This window comes from Ictidomys tridecemlineatus, chromosome 7 (genome assembly GCF_052094955.1).
Source record: "Ictidomys tridecemlineatus isolate mIctTri1 chromosome 7, mIctTri1.hap1, whole genome shotgun sequence".
Classification (NCBI taxonomy): domain Eukaryota; kingdom Metazoa; phylum Chordata; class Mammalia; order Rodentia; family Sciuridae; genus Ictidomys; species Ictidomys tridecemlineatus.
In genome coordinates, this window is record NC_135483.1 from 37,130,649 (window position 1) to 37,144,366 (window position 13,718).

General features: G+C 42.3%; 1 protein-coding gene across 2 annotated transcripts in view; it reads left to right on the forward strand.

Annotated features, from left to right (window-relative positions):
• The first annotated feature begins 7,264 nt into the window (after positions 1-7,264).
• Nipal2 (NIPA like domain containing 2) overlaps positions 7,265-13,718 on the forward strand; it is a 79,875-nt gene continuing 73,421 nt past the window's right edge. For both annotated transcript variants that reach the window (XM_078016886.1, XM_078016887.1), the window contains exon 1: positions 7,265-7,534. In XM_078016886.1, the coding sequence (XP_077873012.1) occupies positions 7,400-7,534 (135 nt within the window). In that variant the 5' untranslated portion in view covers positions 7,265-7,399. The remainder of the gene's footprint in view (positions 7,535-13,718) is intronic.

Consider the following 13,718-nt stretch of genomic DNA (forward strand, 5'->3'; position numbering starts at 1 on the left):
GAAGATTTGGTCCCCAGTGCAGCAATGCTCAGAGGTGGGACTGTTGAGAAACACTTGGATAGTGAAAGCCCTACCCTCATCAGTGGATTAACCCAGTGAGGGATTTATAATTTGATGGCATTATTGGGAAGTGATGGAAACTGTAGGAGCTGTAACCTAGTTGAATGGAGTAGGTCTTGGGGCATGCCCTTGGGGATTATTTCTTGTCCCTGGACCTTTCTCCTCCCCGCCCCTCCTCCTTCTCCTTCTCCCTCTCTGCTTTCCAGCTGCCTGCCATGAGCTGACAGCTTTCCTTTCCCATACCCTTCTGCCATGAGGTTCTGCCTCTCCTTAGGCTCAAAGCAATGGAGCCCATAGACCATGGACTGAAACCTCTGAAACTGTAAGCCAAAATAAATCTTTCCTCCTTTAAGTTGTCTTTCTCAAATACGTTTTCTTAGTGATGGAAAGCTTACTAACATGGAGGTAGTGGAATCTTTAATAGGTGGGGCCTAGTGAGAGATCTGAAGGTCATCAGTGCATGCTCTTGAAAGGGATTTCGGGATCTTAACCCTTTACCTTCTTCTTTGCTTCCTGGCTCATAATATAACCAATTTCACTCCACAACCTGCCTCTACTATGATGTGTGCCTTGCTTCAGGCCTAAAAGCAATAGGGTCAATCAATCATGAACTGTAACTTCCAAAACTTAAGCCAAAATAAGCCTTTTCTTTTCATAAGTTAATCATCTCAAGTATTTTGCTAAAGTAATGAAAAGCTAGTTAAAACATTATTTTTATTTGTTTTTTTTTTAACTGTGATTAAATGCATTGTATGTTGACTCTGGGTCAGGCATGGCAAAGCACTTTTAATTGTCTTGTGGAATTCTCATTAATCACCCTGCAAAGCAAGAACTATTATCATTCCTATAAAGAAGAAAAAACTAGGACTTAAGGGAGTAAAAAAGTTTGCCCAAGGCCACACAGCTGGTCAGGGATGAAGCTTGAGGCCTGCCTGAAAGCCATTTGCCACAGTTAATCACCATGCACTTCGTTGTATTTCCATGCAAATAATAATAATCACACTCCAGTGTGCTGAAATTTAGTGACTTCTAGAATCATCCCTGTGGATGCAGATAAACAGGACAAACAGGACAAAACCATTAACTCAGTGCATAAGGACGAGGAGAGGGGTTTTCTTGTCTTGCTGTTCTTTGTTTTAAGCATGTGCAGCATGAGAGGGACTTTTCCCAGGGGCATGTGTGAGCCGGTCGTGCAGCCATGGCACTTGACTGGCTAGACAGGTTGAGGAAGCTGTATTTGGAAGGGGAAGCCTGCTGGAGATGCAGACGACACTCCATTGCTGATCCTGGAAAATTTCACACACAGTAAAAAATTCTAATTAGCAATCTGGGTCGAAAGCTGTTCCTGGAGGCTGCTCTCCAGACATCAAGCTGTTCTGTGGTGCAGGTGCTGCCTAGGCTACCACTCGCCATCGGGGCACATATTTGGACTTTCTGCTTTCGTCAGAGGTGTTTGGTATTCCTTCCATACTCTCCTGTGTCCCTGCACTTGTTTCAGCTGCCTCTTCTCTCAGTCGCTGCCCAAGGCCCCATTCTCCTTGAAGCTTTTCTAGACCGTGTCTTCTCTGGGCAGTGTCTACTCGGGCATTTTCTTATCAGGGAGGAGCACAGAGTAATCAGAAACAGCAGTGGCTCTGACAGTTTGGGCCCAGAATCGTCACACAGTCACTCCATCTGTAAGAGTCCAGCAAACGTCGGAGGAAGAGACTACCAAGAGACCGACTCATGCAAAAGCAAAAGGGGGTTTACTGAGGATCCAATCCAGCGCGCTGGGGCTCCAGGCTCACTCAAGAAGGGAGAGCGCCCAAGAGCCCTGAGCAGGGGTTGAGCAGTGCTTAAGTACACTTTTTTAGGGAGGGCAGGGACTTTGCATACATCAGAGCAAATCATCATGAGGCACGGGAAAATTGAACAACAACTCTCAAACATGATTAGTCCATTCATTGGCAGGAACAGGTCAGGCGGGGGGGGGGGGGGGGGGGGGGGGTGATAGGTCAGTCCTAAGGGGGGGGGGTACTTTGATTGGTTTAGGCCCTGAATGCCTATGTGCCAAACTGCACAGGGTCCAGGTTATTTAACAACTAAATGGTCAGTACCGGGCATTGTCTTAACTGCCTCAGGAATTTCAGGTTCTGTGTGCAGTTCAGAAACTTTACAATACCTAGTCCTTTACATTTTAACTCAGGCTTTGCAGCTTAGAAACTTTACCCTTTCACATCCAGTTTGCATTGCCAAAGCAAGCCATGTAGTTAAGCCCAACATCACTGGGAAGATGCTTTTAGTGGGAGGAATTGGAGGTCACTGAGCCATGGTGGGGATTATCATGCAGATATCTCTGCCTTTGGGGGCATGAAAAACTGGGACTCCTTACAGTTCTGAATCCAGGATGTAAATACAGACACCAGGAGCTGCTGTGGCTAAGATCTCACAATGTGAAGCAGATCTGAGGATGAAGCCCATCCCCCACAACCATGTTCTTACATCCAGGGGCCAGGATCTACCCCACCCTCACAGGTTTTAAGCAGGACTTATTCAATTTCCCTTTGAATTGGGATTCTGTTATTAGAAATGTCACAAAACCTAGCAAATATATTCACTTACCTCTCAAATTTAAAAAATTTTTTTTGCCTTTTGTTCTATGCTTGACGTTTCTCTTTCTAGCCCAGGAGTTGGCAAACTGTGACCCCTGGGCCAAATCCAACCCACTTCCTGTTTTTGTAAATAAAGTTTTATTGGAACACAGCAACATCCATTTACTCACATGTCATCTGGGTCTACCTCCATATGGCCATGGCAGTTGTGACAGAAATTATATGATCCACAAAACCTAAAATATTTTTACCCAGTTCTTTACAGAAGAGGTTTGCTAAATATTGCTTTAGAGCAGATGTTAGCTGTATGATTTTTCTGGTGCTGGGGACTTCCAAATCTATTTCCTGGGCCCCGCTCTTAACTGTGCACCTTTATTCTGCACATCTATTTCTACTTGAATACTCCACAAGCTCCTCAAATTCAGAATATCAAACAAACTGAACTCACCCTTTGTGGGATTCATGCACTGGGTAACTCAGGTTCAGAGAGTTTCATTGCTATATAGTATTCCATTACCTAAATGTATAAAAATTCATTTGCCTACTATTCCTGCTGATGGATACTTGAGCGGTTTCCAGGTTTCTTGCTATTAAAAAAGTGCTTTTATCCTTGTATGACTTTCCCTCTGTCCATGGGCAAATGTTTCTTTGTGTAGGTACATACATATCTGCATCTTAACAAAATATTGCCAAGCTCCAATATCAGTAGCATTAGCCTTGAATTTCTACTTCTCAACATCTTTAAAAATGCACAGCATAGAAATTTTTAAAAATTTGTTTTTGACAACCAGTGGATATAAAAATAGTTCTCATTGGGGGTTTTAACTTGTATTTTTCTGGCTATTGGTTAGATAGAAGTATTTTATATATGATTATGTAGCCACTCATATTTTTTTCTTATTTCAAAAATGACCATGTATGTTTTTGCTCATTTTTCTAAGGTTGTATGATTTTTTTCTTTCTGGTCCTAGGACTAGAACACAGGGCCTCATGTACTCTAAACAAGCACTCTACCACTGAATTATGTCCCCAGCCCTGATGATACTTTTCTTAACTGACCTATTAGAATTATTCATACATTCTGGATGTGGATTATCTGTCAGTCATCTGGGTGATAAATAAATCTTTTCAGTTTGTGACTTATGTTTTCACACTTTGCACAACTGATTTATAGCAGTTCTTATTTTTGGTATAATCACACTTCTCAATCTTTTCTTCTGTGGTTTGTATTTTTGTATCTGTTTAAGGAATCCTTCCCTCTTCTAAGGTTATAAATAGTAATGGCCCAAACTCATCCAACACTTCTTAAGTGTTTGGTACTCAATATTTCCCTTTTACAGATAGACGAATTAAAGGTTCAGAGAAATTAAGCAACTAGATCAAAGTCACCCAGCAACTAAGCAGTGGAGTCAGGATTTGAACACAGATAATCTACCTTCATTCTTTGCGCTATAACAACTGCCAAACTACTTTTTTTGTAGGGATTACCTCATAATGTTATTCTAAAAGATACCAAGTTTTGCTTTTCTCATTACAGTCACTAATCTGGAATCGGCTTTTGTATATGATGTGTGAATTTTGAACTAATCTTTACCTTAGACCCTTACACACACAATATCTAGTGTTGACTGATTCTTGCCAAAGATAATAATTTAAAAAAAAAAAGAGTTTCTTTTATGTTGCAAGTGGAAGATTCCAAGCAAGGCTGGCAAATGTAATCCTGTTCTCCAAGTTCATGGTGAAGTCCCTCTTCAAATGATGTGGTACCAGAATAGAATTCTTTGAATTAATCAAGGAAGACAGACCTCCAGGTTGAGGCACTGAAGACAGGAGGTTGATCAAACACTTTTGGCATCCTGTAAAGTGAACAGGATATCCCCTGCAGAACCCTGCAAAAGGCAGAGGCCACCACAAAGCACAGAACAGTCTCCACAGCTCCGCCTACACAGCTGGGACCAAAATAGTTCACACGGCATTCCTGCCGCCTCCTTGTGAACTGTGTGGGAAGGCACTCTGGTCACGAATTCTTCATTGAAACCACCCACATACACTAGGACAGCAGCAGCAATGGCAATGGCATCTTGGAATCCGTTGAACAACATGTCGTAGGCTGTACAATCATGTCTTTCTGCAGCGAATACTTTCTTTCCAAATTAGAGGCTTTAAACAAATATAAAGATACTGAAAATTATTTTTTTAAGTTAAAAATAAAGTGAGAAGGAGTTGAGTGGAGCAGAGAATAGGGGCCGGATCATAAAGGGTCTCATGCTAGGTTTAAAATGTGAACTTTATTGTGTCAAAGTTGAGAATGGGAGGCATTTTAAACTGGAAAGGAACACGATCTGTTTAGTATTTTGCTTGTTAGACACGGCAAGACTACTAACCTGGCTGATAGAAATACTTTTAAAAAAAGTGATCATGCCAGGATCTGCTGGTTCCCTCTGCCATCCCCAGTCTACCTTGTTATTCCTGGCTGGCAAAGCTCACCTCCTACTCTCAAGGCTGGAAAAGCCCAAGAATCACTCTCCCAGTCTCCTTGCAGTAGGATACAGGCATGTGATGCGTTCTGGCCAATGGGATCTGGGGGTGGGGCAGCTTGGGGGGGGTGGTTCTGAAGAAAGTTTTCCTTTTTAAAAGAACCAGGCCGATGTCTAAAAGCTCTACAGGGAAGAAAAATCCTGTGGCAACGTCATAGAACCATATAGAGAAACATTCCCTTTAAGATAACAGATGCTTATGGCTTAAGCCGCTTTGATTTAGATCTTCTGTTACTTGCACTCTACGGCATAGGAAGAGAAAGAAGCATTTAATAAAGTCACCAAGATGAATTAATATGATGTTATTTAAAAAAAATACAACTTTTCCTTCAGATATTTATTTTAAATAAATTGGCCTCTTTAAGTTAGGAATAGTTAACCATCATCATTAACTGTTCACAGAACATTTTGGTTGCTCAAGCAAGAAACTACACAACTTCTGAGATGATTCGTCTTATTTTTTTTTCTGTATCTGAAAAGATTGCTTTTCATTTTCTTCTCTTATTTGCACATTTCCCTTAAGAAATAGTCAGGAGGGCAGCGGGGAGGCACACTCATGCATTGCTGGTGGGACTGCAAATTGGTGTAACCAATCTGGAAAGAAGTATGGAGATTCCTTTAAAAAACTTGGACGGGAACCACCAATTGACCCAGCTATCTCACTCCTTGATCTATACCCAAAGGACTTAAAAACAGCATACTACACTGACAACCACATTAATGGTTTCAGCAGCACAATCCACAATAGCCAAACTGTGGAACAAACTTAGATGCCCTTCAATAGATAAATGGATAAAGAAACTGTGGTATATATACACAATGGAAGATTACTCAGCAATGAAAGAGAATGAAATTTTGGCATTTGCAGGTGAATGGATGGAGTTGGAGAATATCATGCTAAGCAAAGTCAGCCAATCCCCAAACATCAAAGGCTCAATGTTTTCTCTGATAAATGGATGCTAATCCATAATGGAGGTGGGGTGCATAAGACGAGTGGAGGAACTTTGGGCAAAGGGGAGGAAGATGAGGGGAGGAAGCAAGGGGATAAGATAGTGGAAGGAGACAGACATCATTATCCTAGGTACATGTATGATTGCACGAATGGTGCGACCCTACTTGGTGAACAGAGAAGTGAAAACTTGTGCTCTGTGTACAATGAATCCAAGAGCATTCTCCTGTCATGTATAACTGATTAAACAACAACAACAACAAAAAAATAGGATCTTCACTATTCCCTGCTAGGCAGCAATTCTCTTTTCTCCAAGGTCTCTTTCATGAAAGAGTACATTATTTAAGCACATTATTTAGGAAGAATCTCAGCATTGTGTAAGTGAAAGAATTCCAAGTCCCAGCGCTTCAGGCAACAATATAAAAGCATGTTATTCTTAAAGTGCGAGACACCTTACTGATCATTGTAGTAATACAATTTAAAAACAGGTAAAACCAGAACATCTGGTTAGAGCTCTTAACATCATTCATTTCTCATTTCACATTTCTCTCCTGTCCTAAAATTTTATAAGCAGTAGCTGGCAACTCTTCAGCCATTCCTTCTGGTCCTTTCTGAAGGAAACCCCCTTCAGTCATCAAATACACGTGGGGATCCTCCAGCTACCACTGGGGATTCCTCCTTCATTCCAGGAACAGTTAGTAAGCATCTCTGAAGCGCTGGCACCAAGATTATTTGCAGGGATCTTTATTCGCACATCGTTCACAGTATTTGGGGGAACGCTTGACTCTTCCACATGCAAACAATTTTAAATCCAAATGTGAGGATCTCTGCACACGTAACAGAGCTGAAATTGCCCGGTACAGTCCGGCGAAGGTAGCTCTTGGGGTTATTAGTCAATGGCTCCTTGCTCTTCCATTCACTAGGACAGAGATTTGCAGGAGGGCATTGGAGACCGTCTAATTCTAGCCCCGACACGGGTGGGCAGCGGGCGCGGACGGGCCTGGGCTCTGCCCCGCAGCGTGGCGCTGGCCCCGCGGGCTGGAGGCCGCAGAGCGCGGGGCTCCGCGGGGCGCGGGAGGCGGCGGCCGCGCGGGGCAGGGCTGGCGGAAGGGCGCGCACCTGCCGCGCGCGGGGGCGGGAGCCAGGTGTCCGGCGCGTCCGCCTCGCAGGGCCACCGGGCAGGAAGTGGCTTCGTAGCGGCCTGCTGGCGGGGCGGCCCCGCGGGGAGACGGCCGCGGCCCGAGCGCCAGGAGCGAGACCTAATGGCGGCGCGGGCGCCCGCGGGCCCCGGGGACGCCGCCTCGGCCGCCCTGGACGAGCTGTCCCGCAACTTCACGTACTGGGCGCCGGACGCGGGCAATGGCTCGCTGTCGGGCGAGTGGTACCGCAGGAACCAGGTAAGGGCCGCCGCCCGCGCCGCCCGGGGGGACCTGGGCGGGGCCGCGGCGCCCGCCATCCGCGCGCAGGCCGGCGGGGACTGCGGGCGCCCTCCTGGCCAGTCTCTGAGCGACGCCAGCTGTGCCAGTGGGGAGAGCTGACACGCGGCGATGCCACATCTGACCTGACTGCCTCTCATTTGGCAGAGAGGGGGACCCCCAGGCTTCTGGACGCCCGCCACTGGGAGAGGACACCCAGTATGTGGCCTTGACCTCTGCGGCCCATTGCAGGGCCTCGGGTCCCCAGCCCGAGTGCACAGCCTGCTCCCAGAAGGAGACCCAGGGTGTGGGTGAATCTTCACTCGTTTTCACCCCAGAACCCTTGTACAGTTAAAAAAAAAATCGGGTTCTTAGAAGTAGGAAACTCATTAAGAGCATCCGAATGTCACCTCTACGCAGATGCTCTGGTGGTGTGTCCCCAAGTGCCTAGTGCTTCCATTTCCGTGTGAGGAACACTGATATTCTCAGGTCGTAGTTGCATGGCTCTTTCATTCTTCATCATCGACCCTTTGGGAAACATCAGCATAAACAACGCACTTAATAATACCAAAGGGGATTGGACCTGCCTTTTTTTTGTTGTTGTTGTTAAAAAAAAAAAAAAACAGAAACAGAAAGAAAGAAAGAACGCAATCTCTGTGAGCCGTGCCTCTTGCAGCGTTTATATTCTTTTCCGTGGGCACAAGTGAGCTTGATGTAGTGGTTTCCAAGCTTCCTCTTGTTTTCCTAAGTGCTGCTTTGTTCTTATTCTTTAACAAAAACATGAATCTTTTTATTTTACAAATTTTAACCATTAAATATTTGTTGTTATTGGAGTCAGTGTGGGATTTTAACCAATATCAAAGGTCCAGGTTCCTTTTATGCTTGAACAGTGTCTTGGATGTTTGTTTCTAAAGTCAGATGATAATTTATTTATATAAAGATAAATACGCGTGTCCACATTATAGGTTTTCAACAGAAGGAAGAGTATTGTTTCAAGTATACTTTGCCACAAGAGAGATTAAAATGGGAAATCTCAGGGGACTGAAGACTTATTCTGCCCCCACCCCTTCCTTTTACCCACAGGAGTTACAAGGAAAAGAATCACTTTTATGGAAACTTCTTGGACTATATCTTTTATACTATGCTTATACTAGAAGCATTTCCAGTGAAAGTTTAGGAATGAATTGCCCACTCTTGGTAAAGAAATTAGAGGTTTAATAGATGTGACCTACCATGGCATCATCCAGAGCAGAAGAATACATTGTTTTCACAGTGGAACCATCTGCAGTCGTTAGTTTTCTTTAACATTTCCTGGAATTCTTGATTGTCTTGGCTTCTGTTACTTGAACACAGATTGTCATGTGACATTAAATGTGAGGCAGATAATGTTTTCAAAGCTTAACTTGCCTTTGACAGTTCATATTTGTACATGATAGAAGGGGTGTGACCTCTATATGCTAAATGAAATTACCAAGCTTATATCTAAATTGTTGTTGATTTGAAATAAGACTGTATCGGCTTTTCCATTCTTGTGCAAATTTAGACTGTCTTAGATCACTGTAGTATTTTTTTTCCTTTCAGTAATTGCTGAAAGGATAATTACTTTCATGTTAAGCAAGAGTAAAAATTGATTTTAAAAAATCCATTCAACACACATTTTATTGAGTGCCCCTACAGTTAACCAGGCCAGTAAAAATTAAATGGAGTCCAATTTTTCTTTCTTTTCCTTTTTGACACTAACTGATTAGAGATGACTGAACATGGGTGCAGCTCCAGAATAACAAAGTGTGAGATACAAATTTCTGATGCTGGCGATCACAATTAGCCTTGGTTGCTGGCTAGCCAAGATTTAGTGCTCCTTGTTAGGGTTCATTGATTTTATCAAATCTGAAATATTTGCACAGTATCTGTTTGCTGATAGTCCAGCTTTCTGTACCTTTCACAGTGATTACCATCAGATCTGCTTAATTAATCTTACTCTATTGAGAAAGACTCATTCCCCATGAAATGCCTGCATATGGCACATGGCTATTTAACAGTAGCTGCTTAGAAACAATGTTGTCTAAGGCAGAAACATGAGTGCTTCTAGAGGAGGAAATCTCAAAGCATGTAGAAAGTGCCAACTCAGTGGAGAAGATGTCTTGGGGAGCCAGGAAGGTGAAGTAGTCATCCTTTTGCATGCAAGAGCCTGTCTACTTGGTAAAAACCCTGCTATAGAAGCATGGATGTGATACAGTTCTGCATAGTTGGATCCACAAGTTTTTAGTGGATAGTGTTCCTAAGATGTTTATTGAACTCACTGTGCTGTACAAAGTACTGTGGGGTTATTTGGTATAGTTCAAGATCCAAAACTTTCCTTCCATGAATGTTGTTAGGTGTTTGGGAAGATGTAAATAACTCCAAGACAAAGAGTATGTGGTGTCATATGTAAATGATATGAAGTCCGGCAGCAGGGGCCATTCTGGATGTGTTCATGGAGAGTGGTGTTGGAGCTAAAGGCAAGGCAGGGTTTTGTGATAGGAATGCATAGGTGGAGAAAGCCTAGAGACCAAGGAGTGGGCCCTGGTGACCTGGGCAGGTGCCTTTCTGTGCATTTTCATATGTAAAGGACAATTCGTTGGTTGTTGTGGCTGCAGCGGAAGACAGAAATGGACTGCAAGGTTGAAGTAGGGCTTAGGACCTTGGCTGTGGTCCTGGATTGCCATAAAGGACTAGCAAGGAAGTTTAGACTTTATCTTACAGACCATCAGGAGCCCTTGAAGTTTTTTGAGCAGAGTGTGCAAGAATCAAAGCAAATAAAATTAAATAAATTTAAATTAGGCTTAGCAGCATGCAGAGCCCTCCAATAGCCAGCTGTGGACTAAGTCCAGTGCATAGATGTGCTTATTTTACCTGAAGAGAAGTTTAAACATGTTTAATATATTGTCAACATTTGTAAGTGAGATTAACCATAAAATTTCAGGTTTCCATCATCTCCTTCACTATTAAGACATTCTAGCAATTCAGAGCCCTCTTCCCTACAGGATCACTGTGAACGGGAGCAGAGTGGCCCAACCCCCTCCACTGAGGCCCCTGTCTTTGCTCTCATTTCTTTTACCTACTGACTCCTGTGGGCATCTAGTTTGCAACCAGATTTGTGATAGGAATGCACAGGTGGAGAAAGCCTAGCCACCAAGGAGTAGCCCTACTGAACTGTTGTCTTTACTGTTAATTAGCTGAGTGTCCCTGAGCAAGTCATTTTCTTTCTCTGTATCTCAGTTTCCTTCCCAATAAAGTTAGGTTTGGAGTAGAAGTGTTCCAGGCCCCTCATGCTACGTGGTTGAACAAATAAAGACTAATCCAGAGAGGTAGTAGAGGGACCGGGCAGAAGAGGAGGAAGGCAGGAAATACTGCAAAGGGGAATTTTGTTGTTGGTTCTTCAAGTTCATGCATAGTGCTAAGTGGCTCTATTCATAAGGACATTGTCAGAAAGATTTATTTTGCACCTGGTGAGATGAAAACCCAAAATTTTTATGTCCTTTATTTGAACTTTTGATTCTCAATAGTTTGATTTTTTTTAAAGTCAACAGATTTAAATGAAAATTGATACCAGTTGGCAGAGAAGAGGCAAAGAAGAGACTGACATTTGTTATGCATTTACTATGTGACACTTTATAGCTATTATCTAGTTTGAGCTCCCAGCTACTTCGTAAGGTATATAGTATCCTTACTGTTCATGTAGGGAAGCTTGTGTTGAATAACTTGCCCCAAGGTCTTTTATCAAGTAGGTTTAATGGCAAAGATATTTTTATTCCATGACCAAAGGCCACTGCTAGAGATTGGGGCTTGAAAAGAATGTGGTGGGAGAGTAAATGCGAAGATAGAAATGTATATGGTTTTTCTTGCTGTACTTAAGAAAAATCAGCGATTTTATGTTGCCCTTATATTGATTTTGCTTTGATACCATGTCTTTTCTGCCAGTAACTACATATGATTTATCTTTTAAAGAAAGAAAAGCACCACATTTTTCAGATAATCAAAGGGCTTGATATAAGTTGCTGGTCATTTTTATTTATTTCCTAAGAAAAAATTCTCTTTAAAAAATTTTGTTTATACTTATTGATTTCTTGACCTTCCTTATACATCTAATGTGGTATTTTTTCCTCTACCACGTTTTCTTGGGAATAAATGTCTAAGGCATCAGGAAGGAAGAAAGAGGCAGGTTACCGCAAAGCAACTGGATCCAAGCTATGTTTAAAAAAAAAAAAAAAGAGCAACATTTTGTTAGAGAAACTGAGTTTTAGTGCACTTATGAATTTGGCAGAACAGGTGTCTACATTTAAATCTACCTGACACCCTCCTTATGGCTTGATTTTTACTGACTAGTTATAATATTTGCACTGATACACTCAGCCAAATCCAGGCTATGGGAAACTGCCAGTTTGCAGGTTTGCAAGGTCTGGTTTATTCAGAAATCATTTTTACAGGAGGAAATGGAGAGAGAAAAAAGCTATAGATTAAAATAGACTTGAAAGACATAGTAGGAAAAAAAAAAAAAGGCCAACACGGAGCTACAGTCTTTAGGGTTACACACTTGGGTGGTAAACGTATAAGGAAAAGGAAGAAAGGATTGTCAAAGTCATGCCAGTGGTTCTTTGGCAGCAGGTAGGTCACAGTGATCGGGTAGGGCAGTGAGGCTTGGTGGGGGCCCAATTTCCCTTTCCTGATCTGAATAGTTATTATAAGGGTGTTTGCCTTGTAAGAATTTGTTGTAGTAATTTATCCATCTAGATAATTCTCTTTGCAGTTATCTATTCTACATTTTTAAAGGTTTAAGGACATTAGCATTACTATGACTATTCAACTTGCATGTCTCACCTAGATAGTTTGAAAAATGTATGCCTTTTGTTTGCTTAGAAGAATTATTTAAACAGTTTCTTTTAAATATGTTGCCTGATTGTTCCATTTGGCCTTTGAAAGCTCACTGTGGAAAGGATGACATTCTCAAAACTATTTTTTGTTCCTGTATAGTACAATTTTTAAAAAATATTTATTTTTTACTTATAGGTGGACACATATTTTTATTTTTTTTAATGTGGTGCTGAGGATTGAACCCAAGGTCTCTCGAATGCTAGACAAGTGCGCTACTTCTGAGCCACAATCCCAGCCCCTAGCACAATGTTTAAAACTCACCCTCTTAGCTCTGTATGTTGGCTAGTCCCTTGATTTCTCCATTTCTTGGCATACTTGATTGATATTGGAAATAACAATTCATACATATATACACACATACATACCTTGAGGGGTTGTAAGAATAAAATAATAGATGTCAAAGAGCAAAATGCCAGACACATAGAAAGTACCCAATAAGCACCACCTATTATTAGTGATATTACAATCCACCTGTATTATAAGAAATTTCATAAAATATAGCTTTCTGGTAATTTTTGGACTTAGCTCTTGCAAATGGAAATCAGAAAAATCATGCCAGCTATTTGATGCCACTTTGCATTCTTTAACCTGTATCCACGGTTCCTCTGAATCTTGTGTCTTCCTCATGCCCTTTGATGTTTGCCTCCCCTCCACTCTCCCAGAGTCACATTCCACAGCACTTCCTAATTAGAGTAGTTTCCTAGTTGGAACACTTGGTGTCTTGATGTGCTAAGCCAAGGATTCTTCTCATGTCTTCCGCCATTTTCCAGACTTCTAGTTAAGGAGACAGGATGGGTAGCCTTGGTAACAGTTGACAGTGGTGTTTGGTGACAGTGGTGTGATCATATTTCATAGAACCTGACTGTATTTTAACCAATCAGGAGACCAGTACTCTGAGAAGGCTTATTCAGAGTTAAGGTAAGACTTTGTGCCATTTATTTTAGCTTAGGTTTTTGTTTGGTTTTGGATTGTTGTTGTTGTGTTTTTCCCCCTGAAGAGCCTGTATTCCTCTACTCAGTTTATTCCTTTTAATAGCCTCCCTTCCCCTTGCCCTGAGTTCCAGCTGACTTAGGTTTTACACAAAGTCAAAGCTCTTTACTCAGTCTTCCACCGCCACCAGTGTCCTGATTGCCTGGGAGCTGTCAGGTAACACTATATTTCCCTTCACAAAGCTCTGAGGAAATGCACACCTGTACTGTCTTTTCTGGGGATAGAATCCAGGTGTGCTCTACCACTGAGCTTCACCTCCACCCCC